Source organism: Strix aluco, chromosome 10 (assembly GCF_031877795.1).
Source record: "Strix aluco isolate bStrAlu1 chromosome 10, bStrAlu1.hap1, whole genome shotgun sequence".
NCBI classification, from domain to species: Eukaryota; Metazoa; Chordata; class Aves; order Strigiformes; family Strigidae; genus Strix; species Strix aluco.
Window position 1 is genome coordinate 4,372,980 of NC_133940.1, and position 19,924 is coordinate 4,392,903.

The 19,924-nt window shown below is 47.0% G+C and overlaps 1 protein-coding gene across 1 annotated transcript in view; it reads right to left on the reverse strand.

Annotated features, from left to right (window-relative positions):
* The window catches only part of LOC141927792 (hydrocephalus-inducing protein homolog), an 88,272-nt gene that overhangs the window by 59,147 nt on the left and 9,201 nt on the right, over window positions 1-19,924 (reverse strand). Inside the window, 3 exon segments of the mRNA XM_074835054.1 lie at window positions 669-870; window positions 10,526-10,650; window positions 16,532-16,731. Of these exon segments, the coding sequence (XP_074691155.1) occupies window positions 669-870; window positions 10,526-10,650; window positions 16,532-16,731 (527 nt within the window).

Sequence of the window (19,924 nt, forward strand, 5' to 3'; positions counted from 1 at the left end):
TCTCTCAGCACCATGAAGACACAGGCTGCTGCAGCCCAAATGCGCTCTGTCCTGTGCTGCCCTACCTTCCCTGCAGAACCCTTCACCTCCGAATTCTCCCCAGTCTCTGAGGAATGGTAGAAATACCTCGTTGTGCTGGAAACCGGGACAGTGCAAGGCAATTCAACATCCTACAGCAGGATGGCCTCAACTTGCTGGGCCAACGAAGCACTTTACCCGCACATTACTGGAGAAGGAGCCTGACACCTTATCAAAGCTGGAGTGGAAGAAGCTGCAGTGAATATCGTAACAGTTATGCTCCCTGCAGCTATGTTAAGTGCTGCTACTCAGTGCAGTCCCGGGTAACGAGTGCTGACACTCTCCTCAGCCTCATGGACCCTCCATAGCCAGGGGTCTCTGGACCTCAGTGGTTTGGTGCTCCCACAAAGCAAATTTGCTCTCTGAGGAAATCCAGTCACTGCAATCAGCCTTTCCTCCCCAAAACACCATCCTCAGCTGGAGCATGGATGGAGCTGGAATGGGAGGCACTGAGCTCCAGGGACACGTAACCTGATGCCCTAGATGGTTTACTTGTCCTAAACCATTCAATGCACCAACACCCCTTGAGGCCATACGTTAGTTTTACCCTTGGGCAGTGTATCTTACTGAAATGAATCTTTGGAACAAACCTCAGCTTCTGATAATCTTCCTCTTCCTGAGTAACAAAAGCCTTCCACTGGAAATGGACTATGATTTCACTCCGATTGTGGATGACCACAGATCTGTGGTTTGACAGCGTGAGGTAAGTCTTCTCAACTGTCAGGGAGCTCCTGGCCAGCCTGATGTTGACATCTACAGCTGCTCCATAAAGGCTTGTGTGAATATCTTCACCTGGAAAAAAGCAAAGGGGAGTCTTTGCTCATCTCACTTGCTGATGGAAGTACGAGGAACAAAGCAAGCCACCAGTAACAGAAGAAATTGTTACAGCTTTTACCTGTATTAGCAGTTCCACAGATCAGCACATTTATCACATCCTGACAGCTGCCTGTGTACAGAATGAGGATGTCCTGGGCACCACCGTCAGCACCTTATTTCTGGGTGTGTTTGTAGAGATTTATCCCCAAGGTCACAGTATTTACAGTGAGATTTTTCAGATGTGCTCAGGTGGCCTTTGGGTTGCCATCTCAATCAAGTCACAGGCAATTCTGCATCCAAGTCATTCGGGTGACTCTGAGGAGTCCCACCTCAGTCAGGGCTTGCCCAGTGTTGTGTCTCTCCTGACCCCTTGTTGCTGACAAGCAAAGATGCCTGGGGGCACGTGGGCAGGAAAGGGAGGTTCAGAGGAACAAGTGACAGCCCAGGGCAGGATGGGACACAGAAGAGAGCTTCACTGTGTTGTAGAAGCAGCGCCCTCACTTGCTGTGGGTTTGTGAAGACATGTCAAAACGAGACTGGTGGGGCATGGCCCACCCCAACCTGCCCATTACAGTCCTGCAAGCCCATTTCCTCAGCCGGGACCCTGTTGCTTATGCCTGAGTCTGCAAGTCTACGCTGCATCTTCCCAAGCCATCCAACGACCAGAGCGAAGGCATCTTTGCTTTCCACCTCAGACCCAGCTGAAGAGGAGAGTGTCCCGGGCTGTGCACATCAACTGACTAACGACTGGAGCCTTGCTGGAGTACCTGCCAGCACGTCACCCTCCCGAACAGACTCCCACCACAGGCTCCCTCATTTCCAGAGCTTCAAACCTTCCTTCTTCCCAGCCAAGTAACTCCTGGGAGTCAAATGAGCTCAAACTTCAGTACCAAGCCCACTCTTCCTCTTGCAGGCAAGTGTTTCCCAGGTGAGATGCAAACAGCAAACATCAGACATGCTCTCTAGAAATGGCATTTCTGTGGAGTGGTGCTTAAAGCCTCAGAGCCAGCCCCCACAGACAAGTGCAGCAACCCGGCCATAGCCTGGAGAGCATCCCTCTGCAAAGGCAGAGCCTCCTCCTCACTGCACAGGTCACAGCAAGGCAGCCAGCAAACGGACCTGCCTTTAAACGGCTACCGTGCAACAACACAGGGAGAGAGCTGGATGTGTGCTGGGTGGACTCCTGAAATCCTAAGCCAGACACAACACAGCAGAATCACATTCATTCCAGGAAAAAAAAAAAAAAAAGGAGTCCCCTCTTTTGGGGGGACACTGGGGAATGAAGCAAGACTCACCCTTAAACCAGTAGATCTCTAGAGTCATTCACTCATCTCCACACAACGAGAATTCAGCCTTCATGCCTGTATAGCCTCAATTTCTCTGCTCTTAAGGGAGTCTGGAGTGGTAGGGATTTGTGGCCAGAGATGAGTTACGTTGCGAGGACAGCAGCAATGTTTACAATGACTGGATAATCTGCTTTCTATAATGGACAACTTGGCATACAGAAATAACTGATGTTCAGGAGGGTTACAGAGGTGGGTACGCTTTATAAGCATTGCCTCTCCCTCCACTGAGTCCTTGGCATATATTGGCAAGCAAAGGAGCCAGGAGCCAAGAAATGGGAGACATGCACAGTGCTTCGAGCTCGGGTTTATGGAAACATGAGCCAGCGCTCTACAACGATCAAGATGACAAACTACTGCAAAATAAACACCATGAAAACTATCATCGTCTCACTGTCTAAACCCATGGCCACATGTGTCTTGAAATACTGGGTATAGTTCTGATCTCAAAAAACAAGCTGAAGCATTTGAAGCTAAATAGAGAAGGGCAGAAGGAACAATTAAAAGTATGAAGCAGCTTTTATAAGAAGATTGAATAGGACTCCTCATCCTAGAAATCATATGGGAGATAGATGGGAGAGGCTTGTAAAAGCATGAATGGCCTGGGAAACGTGAATAAGGAAAAATTGGTCACTATTTGTCATAAAACAGGAACCTGAGGGCCTGAAATAATGTTATTAGTCAGAAATTACACAAAAGTGGTAGTACTTTTCCAGGGAGTATTCCTTCCTTTGGAACACACTGCCACAGGAGGCTGTAGAGGCTAACAGCTGTAAATCCAGAGAGCAACTGGACAAATTCTTTGAAGATAAAGCCATCAGAAGCTATTAAGCAGCGATGAGAATAAAGCCTCCAGCACAGAAAAATGCTAACTCTAGAGCCCACGAGGGAGAAAGCATATGCACTGCCTGTTTCCACACAATTGGCTAAACATCCCCTATTGCTGCTCTCCCGGGGAGGAGCTGGGGACGCAGCCACCCCTGCGCTCCTGGCTGCAGGCACCGAGGACTCTTCTGAAGGCTGGAGGGTTTGCTGGAGCACCTTCTACCACAGAGAGCATTCAGCATCGTGCTGAATACATAAACCCACAAATCTCTGGGTCCAGGAGAGCCTGCACAGCTGCCAGAGAGTCAGGAGGAAGCCACGGATCTGTCTGCCAGGCCGATGAGCTGACACAGAGAGCGGACCTGCCAGGGTCGGCCATGGGCGGCTGCAGGCTGCATGTCTTGGTGTCAAATTAGATGTGACATTTCATTTAAGACTCTTGGCTGTTTAATAGATAAGTTTTTTAAAAAAACCCTCTGTACTGTAACAGTGACGGAGCACTAGGTATTTCACTTGACAGGGTAATGTCCATGGTTGTGGTTTGGGATGCCTGGCTGCCATGAAAGCACATTTACTGAATCTAGATGTGTCTGCCCTATCGTTATTTACACAACATGATCTTATTACAGGCTGTCAACTCTCTCATTCTTACATGTTTTTGATACATTTCCTACAGGTGGCAGGACACAGCTTTCTCTCTGCAACCTGAACAAAGCAATGCCTGAACTTGAAATTAAAAGCTAGACTTTTTATAGAGCAGTAGAGCAGATGCTTTGGGTTGTGCACTCCTGAGCGATGCTCTTTGACACAGCAGAAACACCACTGTGTTTTATCCCAGCATCCATCTGCGTGACTACGGACACAGGTATCTGAGCACACCATGATAACTTTTCACTATCTTGAAGTAAGAAATCTAGCATTGGGTCATACTCTGTGGGGCTCCTGTTGTGCAGGGAAACAGACAAAGAGAGAATTTACAGAACAGCTAAAACATCTTTCTGAATTCTTCTAATACTACATGATCATCCTGGTGCAAGGGGGAATAATTTTCAGAGCAGTACAAACTGTTCTTAAACAGAAAGACAGATTTTGTTTAGCCTGAAAGTATAGCTCAATGAATGGATGAGCAAACCCTTGCACAAGATTTCAAAACAAATTTCAGGTTTTATGAAGAACGCTTTCCTAGTATTCAACAGCTGGTACTTTCCTTCATTGATTACTGCTCTAAACATTAGGAAGCTGGTACCCAGATTGATTGGACTGAACAGAAACAAAACAGCACCCTGATGCATTTTGTCTTCACCAAGACATATTCTTCCTCTATCCCTGTGTCTCCCTCTCTGCTGAATTTGGATTTTAAATCTTTTTAGGAGTGAATGACAGTCAAATTTGGAATATTTAGGTAGCATGGAAAGCAAGTGTAATTTCATTTGCCCAGTCTGTCAGAAGACAGTGCCTTGCTCTCATCTCTTCTATGAACGCAGCTGGAGAGAGACAGGTCCTGCTGCTTTTTCACTGAAAATACAAGCAAGCAATGAAAGCAGAGCTCTTCACTCAAAAGGATGTTACTGTACCCCCATATCGACCTATGATAAGTAATTCTTTTGCTCCTGCTACTATCATACCCAGCTGCCTCCACTGCCGGCATATCCTTGTTTTTCAAACAGCGTGCAGAGGTCTCTGTTACCACTTCACCGCCGGAGAAGCGAGTCACTTCACCAGGCTAAGTGATCTCTGGAGAGCTGGAGAAGTCACCTACAGCCTGATCCAGCCCCCCCACCATGTGGTTTTTGCTGCGTCTCCCACAGAGCTACCACTAGATCAGAGTCAGGAGCACTGCTCTGAGCTGTTTCGCTGTTGGGAAGCTAATGGCTTCACCTAAAAGATGCACCGAGTCTCTGCCGGCCTGAGAAAGGCCGTCTGTCCGTCCCCACGCTTGTATTTCCAGCCCTAGAGCAAAACGCAGAGCAGCGACAGTCATTTGTAAGTGCTTCTCCGAGGTGGTGTTCAGGAGCTGCCTTCAGACATCATTAAACCATCACGTTATTTACTCCAGACCTCGTTTATAAACCTCACCACTAAATCACTGCTGCTGCTAACACAGGTGTTTCCAAAGAACCATTCCCAGGCTACAACAAAGCTCAGAGCATCCTCGTCATTACTGTGGCCACAGGTATTGCTGTAACGGTCAGAGTCCCCAGCACGGCCCCGGCCTCGGCAAAGCGCCCACTGAGCCCACGCAGCACAGTGCAAGAAGAGGGTCTCTACCCCAGAGGCCCTGCAAGGAGCCGTAAGACAACAGATGGAGATGAAAAGGGAGGTGGAAAGCAGTGACCAGCCAGCAGTGCTCCACAGGACAGGCTGCAGGTTCTTCAGACAGCTCTCCTGCACGTTAAGTCATCTCCTCTGCAGTCAGGCTCTCGCTGTGCATCCTTCTGTGACCGAGCACCCACAGCATTCCCCATCACCCCTCTGCACTGTGCTTAGGAAGAACTGTTTGCCTCGTTCCAGGATGAAATACTCCAGCACAGGAATATCTGGGAGCCAGCACGGAGGCTTTGTCCTGCCCAGCATGAAGGAGCTTCGCAGAATGTATTGAAAAGGACGATGAAACCGTCGGATGATGAAAGACCACTGCCGCATACCCAGGATGCCGCGGGCTATTTTTAACCATTATTGCTACTACAGTAACGATACGCTGGGGTACCTGACTGGCTGAAACATTGCTTTTGGCCATGGGGAAAATGGTGCAGGAACTTTCATTCCGATTGCCTGGCAAAGACATGCCCAATAGACCACCTAATAAATCAGTGACCCTTCAAGCTGCTCTTCTGCTTCTCAGCAGATGCTGATCGATCCACAAGGAAAGGAGGCTAATGAATGGTCAGTTCTGCCCTGAAACACATCCCCCGGTAATGACACTTCAGAACATGTCAGTGATTTCCACTGATGATAGAGTAGACAAGCTGCGGTCAAGGGTGTCCTGCAAAGAGATGAAAACCACATTCTTCCAGAAATCTTTCATGTGCTAAAAATGGGGTATGCAGCGTCACGCAGAAGTCTGTTTCTGTGCATGCCTGAGGATGAACAAAACAGCCAGAAGGAGATTTTTAACTTCCAAGTGACCCTCCTAGTACATACATCCCAGTCTGTGCTCACACAGTCAACTCCATGGGTTGCTGAGCAGGGTTTTTGTTCAGAGGGGTGTTACGGAGTTGTGGAGCTACAAAGCTGTGCAAAGAAACCTCAAGCAAATGAAGCACAAACGTAATTCCCCTTCATCTACCCTCAAAGTGACAGATCATCTCTCTTGAAACACAAGGCCCTGGAGAGGGGCCATACTCTGCAAGGAGCAGAATGGCCTTATCTAAAACAGTATAAGAAAAATTCATTATTACAAGCAGTTCTAGAAGAGGGGAACAAAGACAGGAAACAGTTGTTACCTATTAGCTGTTTTGACAGAAATGAACACTTTGGAGACCAACTAGACTCACCCATCAATCTAAGTGATTTGAACTATAAAAGCATATAACCAATCAGTTGTATAAAGTATTAGTTACCAATCCTCGCTCTGTTGCAGTGCTGCTACTATTAAGATGCAAAGACAACATAGAATTGCACAAACTCCTATTTACACCTCTTTTGCCTACAATATATGACTCCCTCCACTCACTTTGAAGCAGATGTACAAGAACATAAAAGTCTGACAGAAACCAGCTACACTGCCGGGAATTCTCACAAGCGAAGGGAAGAAAGCACAACGTGCACTCACCACCTACGACAGGCAGAAAGAAAAATCCCTTTGCAAAGTTTTTAAATGCCTGATAGCCCAAGGAAAATCTAGAGAAGCCTCTTGTACAGCATCAGTCTGGCTTACACCTTGGGATAACACGGGAAACAAGATCTTCTTTAAAAACTCACAGAACAATGTAAGTTTCTAACCATCTGCCAGCACTAAACACAAATAAAAAAGAATTACATCGGTTAGCGCACTACAGGGAAGCTTTGGATTCAAAAGGGGCTGCTGCTTAGGAAGTGGAAGATTTCCCCACCTCTTAGCACTTGTAAGCAGCTACTATAAATCTGCCTGGTGTGGAAGGAATGGAGAAGTGCATGAAGATGAACAACTGCGGACTGGAGTGGCAGTGGCACACAGCGGTGGCCGTCAGAAGCTCACGGTCTGTTGCCATGAATTTAGCTCAACAGTAACTTAACGCTACTCACGGCAACGTCAGAGCCCCTGTAAACACTGGCACAAGACTAAGATTAAAACCAGAAAATGTTTTCGGTATTCCCACCCTGGTATCCTGCACAATACAAGGACGACTCAAGTATGTAACGAGGTAGAGAGTTTGCTCAGACAAGTACTGAGCCTCCTCCATTCTGGCTGAAGTCAGTGCAAATTGAGAACACTCAGCAACTTGTTTGAGTGATCTCAGGAATGGAAAATGCAGCACAACAAGGGCTAAACCTCAGTTAAACCCTGCTGCCTGTCCACATGCCTCAGTGGATTTACAAAGGAGAAAAAAGAGAAAGGAAAAGGCTTGATCCAGAGACTACATCAAGAGGATTTTCATTTCATTTTCAAACAAGTTCCTGGAAGCCACTGATTGCAATGCCAGCCTTGCAAGACAGATGACAAGACCCTTGGTCGAAAGGGGGTTCTTAAAGGAAAGAGAACAGAGCTCTGCAAGGGTGGTGGTTTTCTCCAAAGCCTACACAAAACCACAGATGACTATCACAGCAAGGCAGTGCTTTTCTCGGATGCTTTATCCTTGTGGGTAGCTGAGATGTTCAGAGGTGCTGGCACGTCCACGCTACAGTTACTTATTCAACCTCAAACAGCAGTAAACAACCAGGGCTGGGATTTCATGAGTTTCCTGCATGTGTACAGGACCACTAATACACCGCCAAGCCCTTGCATGGGTGGCATCATTTACCAAGTAAGCCGGTTCAGCCAAAACCAGCACCAATTTTACCTGAAGAAAGGGATTCAGCATCCCGACACGTTTACATTCCCAGCTGGAGTATGAGCTGGGATTTTTCACACCCAGACCCATGTACATGGGGGAAATGGAGGAGTTTGGACATGTAAAGCAGTGAAGGTCAAATTTTCATTGTAAATCATTATGCTCTTAGCAGCAAAGACATTTTCTTCACACTCACCTGTAAAGTTTGTAGCAACACGACTACCACCACATAGACAGTCTATCCAGGGGACAACACCTGTGCTCCTAACCAGGACAGTCTAAAGGACACACAATTCTAATCAACCAAATAGCAGGCAAAGGGAAGAGCTCCATGTCTGCTTAAGCAATGCTAGGGACAGATTTGACTCAAGTTCAGCAAAAACTAAACCCACGCAACATGCACCTGATCCTGCGTCAGTCACACTAACAACAGTGTGATTCACTGAGAACTGCTGCCACTTGTGAGCAAGTCAATACAGACACACAGTAAAGCAAGGAAAATGCCTCCCAACACCCTACACTGATATTTTGCTCTTAGTGCCTCTGTTTCATAAGAAACAGTCTGTTGGTGGCTCTGAAAGAGCAACCCAGCTGCTTTCTGTATGCGAGTCACAGGGAGTCTGACTTAGCGCAGGACAAATCAGCCAGGGCTCGCCCCGCCAGGTTGGGCAACATTGTCTGCTGCTCTGCACTACACCTGCAACAAGCAGCTTTTAAGACTGATTAAATGGTTCAGTTTCACTTCAGCAATTAATCTCAGCAGCCTTTTACTTAATTGTATGCTTCAAAGTTTGAGAGACAATCCCTTAATCATTCCTTGCTCTCCTTCTCAGTCTGTGGTTTATTGAAAAATAACTGCAGCGCTGTACTGACAGGCAGGAACGAATCCTGCCTTCATCTCCCAGGTGGCTGCACCATGTTCCGGGGAGGTTGCCTATCCCAGAGCCAGCAGATAGTTTGGTCCCTGTGGCCTATCCATGAAAATCACTTTTGCAAAGATTAACCTTGGAGGAATCAGGTGTTTCAGTAAGAACAAGACTCAGGTTTTCAAAGCAAGCTGTGAAGATCCTGGCCCTGGATTCTTCACTTGGACTGTTCATTTCACATGGTATAAACCCCACAGCCCTAACCTCTAGGGTAGTTAGCCCTGATCTAACCCAGAAAAAGATCTGTCCCTCTGAAGTTTATCCTATAGGTTCCCTATATGCATACAAATGAGGCACCTTTTGTCGTTCTCTGAAATTTCAGTAGTTCTGTCAAGACAGTGCTACCCAAACCAATGAGCTTCTCTGAGTGAGCATAAACCATTCTCTGTGAATGTGTCATTGACTGAAAAACATTAAACAAAGCTGTGATAACTCAGAAGCCTACAAAGAGCATTTGGAAGATATAGGAGCATTTCTAGAACTTCTACAAACTCAAGACAATAAAATGCTCATTGCTGGGCTAAAGCATCACAGCAGCACCCAGGTGAGGACATCACACTTCCCAGGACCGAAGTTCAGGAACAGGGACAAAACAAACCTCTCTTTCAGGCAAGAGAAAATGCACACCAAATGCATTCAGGCAACTGAGGAAGTGTCTCGACCAGCATCACAAGATACCTCTGCTGAACCAAGGCAGACAGAAGCATTTTAACATCACACCTTTTTCTTGAGTTTTTCCCACTTACTCTTAAGTGACTTATAAAGCTGACAGCATTTCTGTGGCCTGAGCTTGGCTTCTCGTACCCTAGTATAAATTTTATACCTATCTCGGGAGGCAGCGAGCGCTCCCTGCCAAACCCCAAGAGCCCTCAAGTCCTGGCTGCTTCAGTCCTGATGCTGTGAAGTGTGGGATGTAGGTGGGTAGAGGGCAACATAAAAAAAGGGTCTGTGGCAAGACAACGGAGAAGCAGTACAGGGGACAGGGGTGTGTAAGAGACAGGGGGCATTTAGAGAGAGTCCGACAGAGACACGCATTCCCCACGTTACACTTCAAACAGAGCATTGTCTAGGAATAACACTTCACACCTGCATGTGCACACTGCAATGGAGAACCAAGGTTCCTCCTTCCTCCACTCAGCAACTCCCAGCAAAACAGCCTGCCAAAAATCTCATTCCTGCTTGAGGGGATCCACTTTAACAACCCCCTAAACACCAACTATTTGTCACTTTTTCCCTGAGGTAAAGGACAGGGGAGGCACACCTGGAGAGGGAATTAAGGTGGCTGCGACAACGGGAAATGATGGTAGATGACTGTCACGGGGGCGTGCTGGGTAGAGAACACCGTGCTGACACCAGGGATGGACCAGCACACAGCCACACAGGACACACAGAACAGACTCAGCCTTTGCCCCTTATCTGCTCCCTTCTAAGCACTGAAACGTGCAGAGGTTTTGAAAGAAAAGCTTTTAGAAGTAGTTTGCAAAGCAAGTTTAACATTATTCTGCTTAGAAAGGGCTCTGCTCTGAAGGATGCAGAGAGCGTGCACCACGCAGTGCCCAGCACTTACCTGTGTCATAGTGAACTACCAGGGAACTGGAATGATCCCCGGTCTTCAGCGGGTGAAACTCCACTGTTACTTGCATGGCATCACCAATCCCAAGAGTCCCAATGGAGGGATCCACAGAGAAGGGGCTGCAACGCAGAGAAAGAGACACATCAGGGCTACTGTGGGCGATTCGGGGACTATACTCCTTTTGCAGTCTGCTCCACTTCAGCTCACTTGTGCAAGCAAGAAGCAAACAAGCCACAGTCAGTAGAAAAAAACAGAACACAGAGGATCAGAAATGGCTCTACTGACTCTCACTTCTGAAGAGATCCAGCTCTCTGAACATCCTGTGGTGTCAAACGACCTCATCTCCCCCATACTCTGCATCCCCTTCTCTGCAGGGAGGCTCAGGAGTCCGACTGCTAGCAATACAGCCAGAGGATGGGTTTTGAGGAGCACAGAGATGGTGAGAGCTATCTGCCTGCACAACTTGACACTGACTTCCTCAGGAATCTGTCTTTCCCTGCCACATATAAACTCCACCTCAAGAGATGCAAATGTCAGGGCATTACCTGTCCCAGTGAGACTGCAGCCTAGGAATCAGACAGGGAGGATAAGTGTCTTTCTGGAAGACCGGAGAATAATTGTGGTTTAAATTGCAGAATTCATTTTTTTACCTTGAAAACATCCTAGTTTAGCCTAAGAAAGGGCACGTTTCATTGGCATTACAATGAAAGCTGCTCTAAGAAAAGGAACAATCAGGAAAAGATGAATAAGTGCAAACGCAGATTAGAGCGATACAACGACATGGAAACAAGACACGGAAGGAGGATCCCATTTACATCCTGAACCATTAAACCCCCAGCTACATGAAGTGCCATTACCAGGAGCACATCAAGGCGAGTTTAACAGGAGGTTTTCTGTGTATTCACAAGCACTGCAATCTGGGACTCTGAGTTGTAATCCAAGCTCAATAACTGTTTGCTTGGCCCACCAGGCAAATTCTGTGCAATGCATTGGAAATAATTATGAAAATGTGTTGGGGTACTTTGGATTTAATATGAGCAATTATGATTTGTCACTAGGTAAACGGCTCTTGGCTGACAGACACAAAACTCAGTGCTTTAATGCAAAGGGACAAGTCAGGTGAAACATGCTTCTGCAGCTGGGCTTCGTGGCTCTTCTACAGCCCCACTTAGAAAACAAAAGTTATTGGGTTTAGTGCTTTGCTGGTGGTCAATTTGTCACCTTAAAAACATGTTCTGGAGAGTTTTACCATGCTTAGAGAACGCAACACACACAAAAATATTGAGAACAACTGGAGCGATGCGCAAGCTGAACTTTGTTCATGTAAGTAGTGACAGCTGATGAAATTGCTGGAGTTTCTGCTCATTAAGGAGATATCGCTGCAATTAGGGGCCTGACCTGCTCCCATTACAACCAGCGAGAGCATTGCCACCGAAGCACGGGGCCTGCAATGTTTGTGTGCTGGACCTGAGACTCTGGAGAGAGCGGAGGAAAGACAAGGCACCACCAGCCTCAGAACTGGGCTGTTCTACACGGTCCTGCATCCGCACTGATGGTTAAGCCAGGACTGCTGCAGGTCTCTGCCAGGGCTTGGGTGGGGTCATTGCCTGGTGTGGGAAAGGCAGAGATTTTGGTTTTTTCCTTTTTTTTTTTTTTGTTTCAGAAATGTTGCCAGAACAGAAAAGCTGCCAGTTAAGGGGGATCCCGGGCAACACTTCAGCACTACCTCCCATCCCATCACCTTCCTACTCCTTCCCCATGTCTACATACTCCTGCCCTCAGATGGATGGGATAGGATGGGAAGAACACTCCTGAAGATATCTTCATCTCTTCAAATTATCAGAAGAAGAGGATCCAACCAAGTTCAGGACTCAGTTCTCAGGACTGAGAAACGGAGCACAGATCAGACACTGCATGTCCTACATCCCACCCCATGCTGTACCCACAAGACAACTCTCTTACTGCTGTAGCAGGAGCTCGTTATTCCTCACATGGACCTGGTTCTCCAAGACCCAAAGATGCAAGCTCCATGGTTAAACTTAACTCCCCTGAATTTCAGTCACCGTCACTAAGCTGTTGTCTGCAGCCTACAGATAAGAAGAGATGCTAAGGAGACATCCCTGACACATTGTCATAGCCAAATGAAAACCACTGCCGAGAGATGACGCTAGCGGGATAGACGTTGGCTTTTTATCGATTAAGTGTGAGCTGTTCTTTAGGATAATTCTCATCCTGTTAGATCTACCCTTCTAATGAATCACTACTGCTCCTGAAAGACACGAAAGATAAGGTTTGGAGGTTTTTTAATAGCTCGTTTTCTTCTGACATGCTTTTTAACTACGTGCATTTGTAGGTTTGCTTTGTTGTACGAAATCTAAACTTTCACAAGTCCAGATCTCCCAATGGCACCTTGCAGTCCCCAGCTTGTATAAACTTATCTAGCCACACCAATGTAGGAGAGACCTGCCCATTAGTACTTGCCAAGATCTTGCCTGTTATTGCCCTTCAGAAAGAAAGCAACACTAGATTTGTAAGCAATTTCATAATGATATATTTTGGCATTTACATCTTGCTTACTTTCACCATCTTGACAGTTGGGCATCCCATGATGATACCAAAGGCCAAATACTCCTGACAGAATTGAGAAACACGACTGACAAGTGAACAAAGCTGGCAGTTCTGTGGCCCAGGCTCTCAAACCACCATGCCGCCTGTTCTCCTGCAACCACACCTTTGGCACATGCAGTGTGCAAGGAGGCTGCAATACACTTCAAGTGCCGTGGCGTGTTTATCTTCTGCAGCCAACCTTTCTCTGGTCTACTGGTGCATTATACAATCATTTGAGTTTGGGAGAATTGATTTCATTACAAGCTACCTCCACACCCAAGGAAGACAGTAAAATTACTGGTGATTGAATTGCCTCTTCTGTCCACTAAGATCTATTGCAGGAAAAAAACCAAAGGTCGTTTAATCTTAGCATATATTAGTTTTTAGTAATGGTATAACAGCCAAAGTCAAGCAGTATAACTATTCCAGTAAACCCAGTCTGCTACAGTCAAAGCATCCAAGACTCCATCTCTGTGCTGAGAAATCCTGTGTGGAGTCAGCATCTCGCAAGCTCTGTATTTCCCTCTTTCACTGCACCTAGGCTCTACTTTCATGTCCTTGGATGGTCTTTGCACGTCCTATGGTAACTGGCCAATCTCACGCCTCCATGCAGCGTATGGGTACTACAGGGAGGGATGCAAGGGGGCTCGAGGCACTGTGCCTTGCAGGATAATTTCCTGAGCTTTCAGAGCTTGGTGGGGACATTCCTAAATGGATCTTATCTCGGATTGATCCCCTCTAGCCCCATAGCATGGCATAGCATGTCAGCAATGTCAGGAAAAGGCAGTGCTGCACTGAGATCTGCTTCCAGACACCATTTTCAAGTGGAATGTACTGGAATGACATTTATCTCTGTGAATGTCATGGAGCAGAAACTCATTGTCCTGCCTTAACAATGCGACAACACGAAGAGACTTTCTCTATTTATACTATTCTTATTTTTTATTACCATGCTATGCAGTTAAGAGCTGGGTATGGACATGCAGAGGGAGGAGAGGCACAAAGCCAGACTGCATAATGGGGAGTGCTTTGGTGGTTTTCTCCCTTCATGAAAAAGTGGTCAAAATGCAGCCATGCTTCTGGTAGAAACCATGGCAAGGGAGAGCTCCGAACGGGGAACAGCAGAAGGATGCTGAATTGGCCCCATGGCTTCACTTAAGAGCTCTTCCCTGGAGGGAAATGCACAACAGAAAACATCAAAGCCTTTAGATAAATGAGTAACAGGCAGGGAACGTCATCATGAAGTGACCAGATGCAAGAGCTGAGCTCTCAGTACTGAGGGGAAAGGTTAGGATTGGAGATGGGCTGAAAAATGCACTGAAGGTGAAGGCAAACAGGTTATGCTTGGTGCCACAGAGAAGGAAATCCAGAGAAAAGCTGCAAGGAAACACGATATGAGCAGCACGATGGACTAGGAAATGGTGGCATCTGCAGCTGACTTGTGAATGGGCAAGAGCCTGAATATGCTCAGGCCAGAAAACACAAGTTTAAATTGTTTAGATAGAGAATAAAGGATACAGAGGTCACCTGACGGATCTAAGCTTAGACAGATCTCTCACTCCCTTCTACACCACTAATCATCCTCCTCCTCCTCTCACATGCAAGCATGTGTTTTTAAATACTCTTTTAAGAGTATTTAAAAAGAAATCTGAACGAAAGTCAGGGCAACTTAATTAGAATAAAATGCTACTTACATTCAAAGATTTAAATCTGTTTGAAATTTCAAAGTGGCTTTCAAAAGTTCATAATGAAATGGAAGAGATGGCAGATGCCCTCAGCTGACAAAGGAAATCATACCAGCTTTCCATCCCTGTACACATGCAACCCAGTTGTTCAGAATATTTTTTTGTGTAGTTTGAAATAAAACGTTTGCAATGCTTCCCATTTCTTTATTGCAAATCAGGACCAAAATATTTAATTGCTGAAGTTCAGAAACTCTTAAAATCCATATCAAGCAGGATTCGACATGTGCTGTATCACTCAATAGAAGAGCTGGAGAGTACATTGCAAAAATATGCTAGACTTTTACTGAGTATTTATTTTGGTGGCAACAACTAGATCTGGAGATCCCAGAGGAAAACTGTGCAGTGATTTACAAGTTCCTGTCTACGTGTTTCCACAGGGAAAAGAAGCAGCCTCCTTAAATAGCATCCTAGAAGCCTGCTTAAATACCTTGCCAGGCTTTGGTGGAAGCTCCTCTTGAACCCTCACGTTTCACAAGAGAAAAGTAAAGAGCAGCCTTTTGAGCCCTGTTTTCCTGGAGAAGAAGTTGAAGCAACTCAGGTGCACCAAGTCAGACCACTGGTCTTTGCTGCATTCTTGACCTCAGCTCCTACACCAAGACCTCTGGGACCAAGCAACTCACCACGAATTATCAGCCAATTGAACCAGTCTCCCTGCAGCTGCACCACCCTCTCCCATTCAGCAAACTGGGAAACCGGTGACTGTCTTCTGAGACCAAAAGGAGCAGGACAGGCTGTCCACAACACAACTCATGTCAGGCATTTGATTCGGGACCACCGTAACACCACGTGCTTGCAGCCTCCCAGAGCATGGGTGTCTTTGGCCGACACTGGTATGTAACTGTTTCAGAAGGTACTCAGGATCAGGAGGTTGTGAGCTGGATCCCTACAGATTCCAGCACTCTCCAGGAAATCTGGGAGAGATAAAGCTCTAGAAGAAAAGGCCCCCAACCCATGCACCAGACACTTGCTGCATCTTTTGCCTGTGCCCTCATTAGCATGTTGCTTTGGGGCTGTGGTGCAGTTTTGAAGCCAGTGTCTGCTCATCTCCACCTAAAAGCTCATTCTGCTTAATATTTGGTCCCAGGGACCAGACCAAACCTACTGGAAAACAAAGTTCCTGGACCACACAGTGTTCTTGTCAGGGCCTCAATACCAATTGCTTTGATCTACGATCTCTAATGGCACTTGCAATTTGGTGGTTTTCTCCCTTCATGAAAAAGTGGTCATGAAAAAGCTGCTGGTAAATTCTTAAATGTCTCTCTCACCAGCTCACAGCTTGCCCATTTCTTGACACCGCGTTTGGTCTACAGGAACCGAGCTCCCAGAGCTGTCTCCTGCCACGCAGCATCTTACACAGCCCACGGGCAGCCAGGTTGCCTTCCTTCACTTGCTCTTTCAATCTAACAGAACCACTCTTGCGAGATGCTGTGTTGGAGACACCCCTGCAGTACAAAACCTCGCTGCAGCACGCAGAGTTTTATCAAAGGTTGCGTCACGCTTAAACACTATAAGCAACAGCAAACCCCACGTGTCCTGCCCGTTTCCAGCTGCAGCTGCAATACAGCAGCTCAGATGCTCTGGTTCCATGTTGTTACCAACCATGTTATCATGCAACAGTGTTTTACACAAAGAAGACGAGCTCCTTTACCTCTCAGTGCTGATGCGGTAGCGAGCCTCCCGGTTACCGACGTTGCGAACCAGCAGAGTTTTCTGGGAGCTGTACTTGACTGGACAGACGGAGAAGTTCAGCTGGTCAGGGAAGTCCAGGATAGCTCGGGCACCGATAGCTCGGATTGGCACAATAAACTTTTCCCTTTCTGTGATGCAGGTGAGCTGGTAGAAATAATCCTGCAGGGAAAGAAACAATCTCAGCACAGTGCATTCAGTACCATCCCATGGCAGAAGAAAAACTGCTGTTTTCTATGACTCTAACAGTAGCATCCAACAATGTCAAAGGACTTTCTACCTTAGTGACCTTTCATTCCTGCAGCGTGACTTGAACAGGGCTGTTAACTTGCAAAGAAGAAACAATCCCATTGATTCACCTGCTTTCACAGCAAGCTGGCAGAACCAGACAAAATTATCTCATACTTTGATTCGGAGGCACCAAAATAGAGCAATTTCATGTAAGGGATTACAGCAGTAACAAGAACCCGCTTCGATCACCACTACAGATGATCAAAGGCTCCACTAAGCACCCAGTTGTGCCACAGCACTAACTCCAATCCCAGCAACGCGGCGACCTCACTGACGCTGGCCAGGGGACGCTCAGGTGCATTTTCAAAAGGACTTTGCCACATGCTTGACCAACACTCAGTCGTCGGTGAAATATTTAACAAGCTGGACAAGGGAATTGTTCTAATGTCAGGTGAGTGCAGGGTAAGTGTGTATTTCCCACCCCTTCCCAGAGCATTATAGGGACAAGGCTGGGGACACACACCCTTAAAAAGCTATCTGATCTATCTCCCCACCCCAGAACTGGCTCAGCTCTACACCCAAACTATTCTTGCAAGATGTCTGACAAGTACTTAAAAGCACTAACAATTCCACCCCTGCCCTCAGCAGCCTATTCCAGCTCTACCCTAGACTTAAGAGTTATTCCTGTGTCTAATCTCAGTTTCCCTTTCCAGCTCACCTAGCCTCAGGGGACGTGGGAAATAGCTTTGCTTCCTCTCTGCTGCAGGGTTGATGCCTTGTTAGCATGCCTGACTGAGGCAGGTGGTAGCAGGAGCTGCAGATGGGAGACACTGGGACAGCCCTGCCACAGCAAACTCAGCTGTGCTACTCCCCAGCATAGGCTTGTTCACAAAAGAGACAGTCCCCCCAGCTGTCTGGCCTTCAGCAGTAGGAAGGCAAATCAAATCACCAAAATCATTTTACTGTAGGGAGGAGCAGATCCATCTCCAGATGGACGGTGTGGCATCGCAGTGCTGCAAGTATCCCCTTGCCCCCGCTGAAATCACCGGTAAAACTGTTGCAGCAGGGCCAGGAGCCATTACTTCCAGCAGCTCTCTTAGCCATGAGTTGATGGAAGCTCTGCATCTTATCACTCACTTGCTGTCCTGATCTTTTTTCCTCAGTGCTTTGAAGTCGTCTGATATTTTTATCATTGTTGAAGCAGCAAGCAGATAATTTGATTTAGGAATTGGGCACAACAAACTCTCTTAACCAGAACAGGTTCAGATTCCTCTGTGCTTGGGTCTTGCTCTCCCACACCCGCCCCCCTCCAAGCCTGGAAGGGCCCTACGGCAGCCAGAGGAGGCACAGACACAGAGCTACTGCTTTAACCCAACAACTAACACCCAGCGCTACCCACCAGCTGGGGTTTAAGGTTGCTGTAACAGATGCTGTCACAGCCAAGATGTAAAAAGAATAAAGAAAGATCTTTCTCTCTAGACATATCAAATATTCACACTGGACCTTGCAGAAGGGCTTTTGCTTCTTGTATTTGGAAAGTAAAATACCAGGAAGGAAACTGCAGCAAACGACCTACAGAACTGAATATCACATTTCAGGAGAGCCTTTAATCTTCAGCAAGCCTTTCTGAATTAGCAATTTTGTACTCAATCCTGCAGCCTAAGCCATCTAAAATAAAAGGTACGGGCAGCCCATGTGAATTTAAAGCACCTACTATCTGGGTACTTCACATCCTGGACTATTTAGATCCTCAGAAACTGCATTAGCAAATGAAGAATACTATTTACTTTGTTGTTGTTGTTGTTACTGTGGCCACACTACTGTAACAAAGGCACTGTAAATCCACTTGAAAGCTGCCTGCCTTGTTAAATCTTGGCATGCCATATTTACTTCTCTCTCCCAGATGCCAGGTTGACAGAGGATGATGCGAGGAGTTCAGATCAGCAGGGAGATAAAGAAAAAAGAAACTTCAACAGTTGGAAGTATTAAAGGGAAATAATAGGAAACCATTTTCAAGTCACTGTCATTGCTAAGGAGCAAGTGGATCCACAGCAATGTACAGAAGAGCCCAAGGAATAAATGCCTCCCCCAGGTGTAACCCCCCCAGAAGCAAGCACATGCCACCTTCCCAGCTCTGGGGCCGGGAGGGGCACTGGGACTGCCTGCCCCAGGAAAGGGACTTCTCCAGGTACACGAAGGCAAGGCTAAAGCAACGAGGATTTGGCCACAGAGACAACCACGACCCTTGAGAGAGCAAGTTGCCTCTCGCCATTCATGCACATGCACGTTGCGTGCCGAGCCCCCTCTCCAGGGATGCCCTGGGACACTGCATCCTGTACAAGGCTGGACTCAGCTCTTCAGAGTGCCCTGACCCTTCAGCCACACTCTGTGACCCACCAGAATGGGACCTTGCACCAAGCTGAACGCAGCCTCAGGCCAAACGAGGGGAAAGCCAAGGGAAGAGGGGTGCCAGGCAGAAGCTGGCTGTTCAGGCTGCTGTGAACCCACAGTCCCGTGAGCTTTTGCAAGCTGAATCACCCTCCCTCGGGAGGAGATACAGGCTGCAGTTCTCCACTGCAGCACTGCCCTGCGTTACCAGCTCGGCTAGGCACTTGCTTACAGTCTGTGGGTACAGCTGGAACCAGTTTACAGCCTTGTTTTACTTTGCAACTGCAAACCCTTAGACGGTTTCAAACCAGGTTTCTAAATAAGCATGCCTGGGTGAGAGAGGGGTTGCATCACTTCCATGCTTTAAAGATTGTTTTTACACCCACCAGGTTCAGTCTACAGATTTTCATGAAAATACAACTTCATCCTTCCTACAACTCCTCTCCCAGTTTCAAGGAAAACACCTCCCACTGTACAATGGTTCCTCTTCTCTTATTCACCTTCGAGAAGCAATAAGTTACAAGCTCTGGCCTGCAAAGTATCACCACTGGCATTTGAATTCGCACCCAATGAAATTAAAGAACTGCTTGTGTCTCAGAGGTGTCATTTCAGGCTCTTTGCAAACGCAGGCTAACATTAATTACTGTCACAGTGACAGCAACCCTAACTGCCCAGTACACCAGCAAACGCAGGTGTCGGTTTTGCTGCGTAACCAATCCTAAACACTTCACTGAAC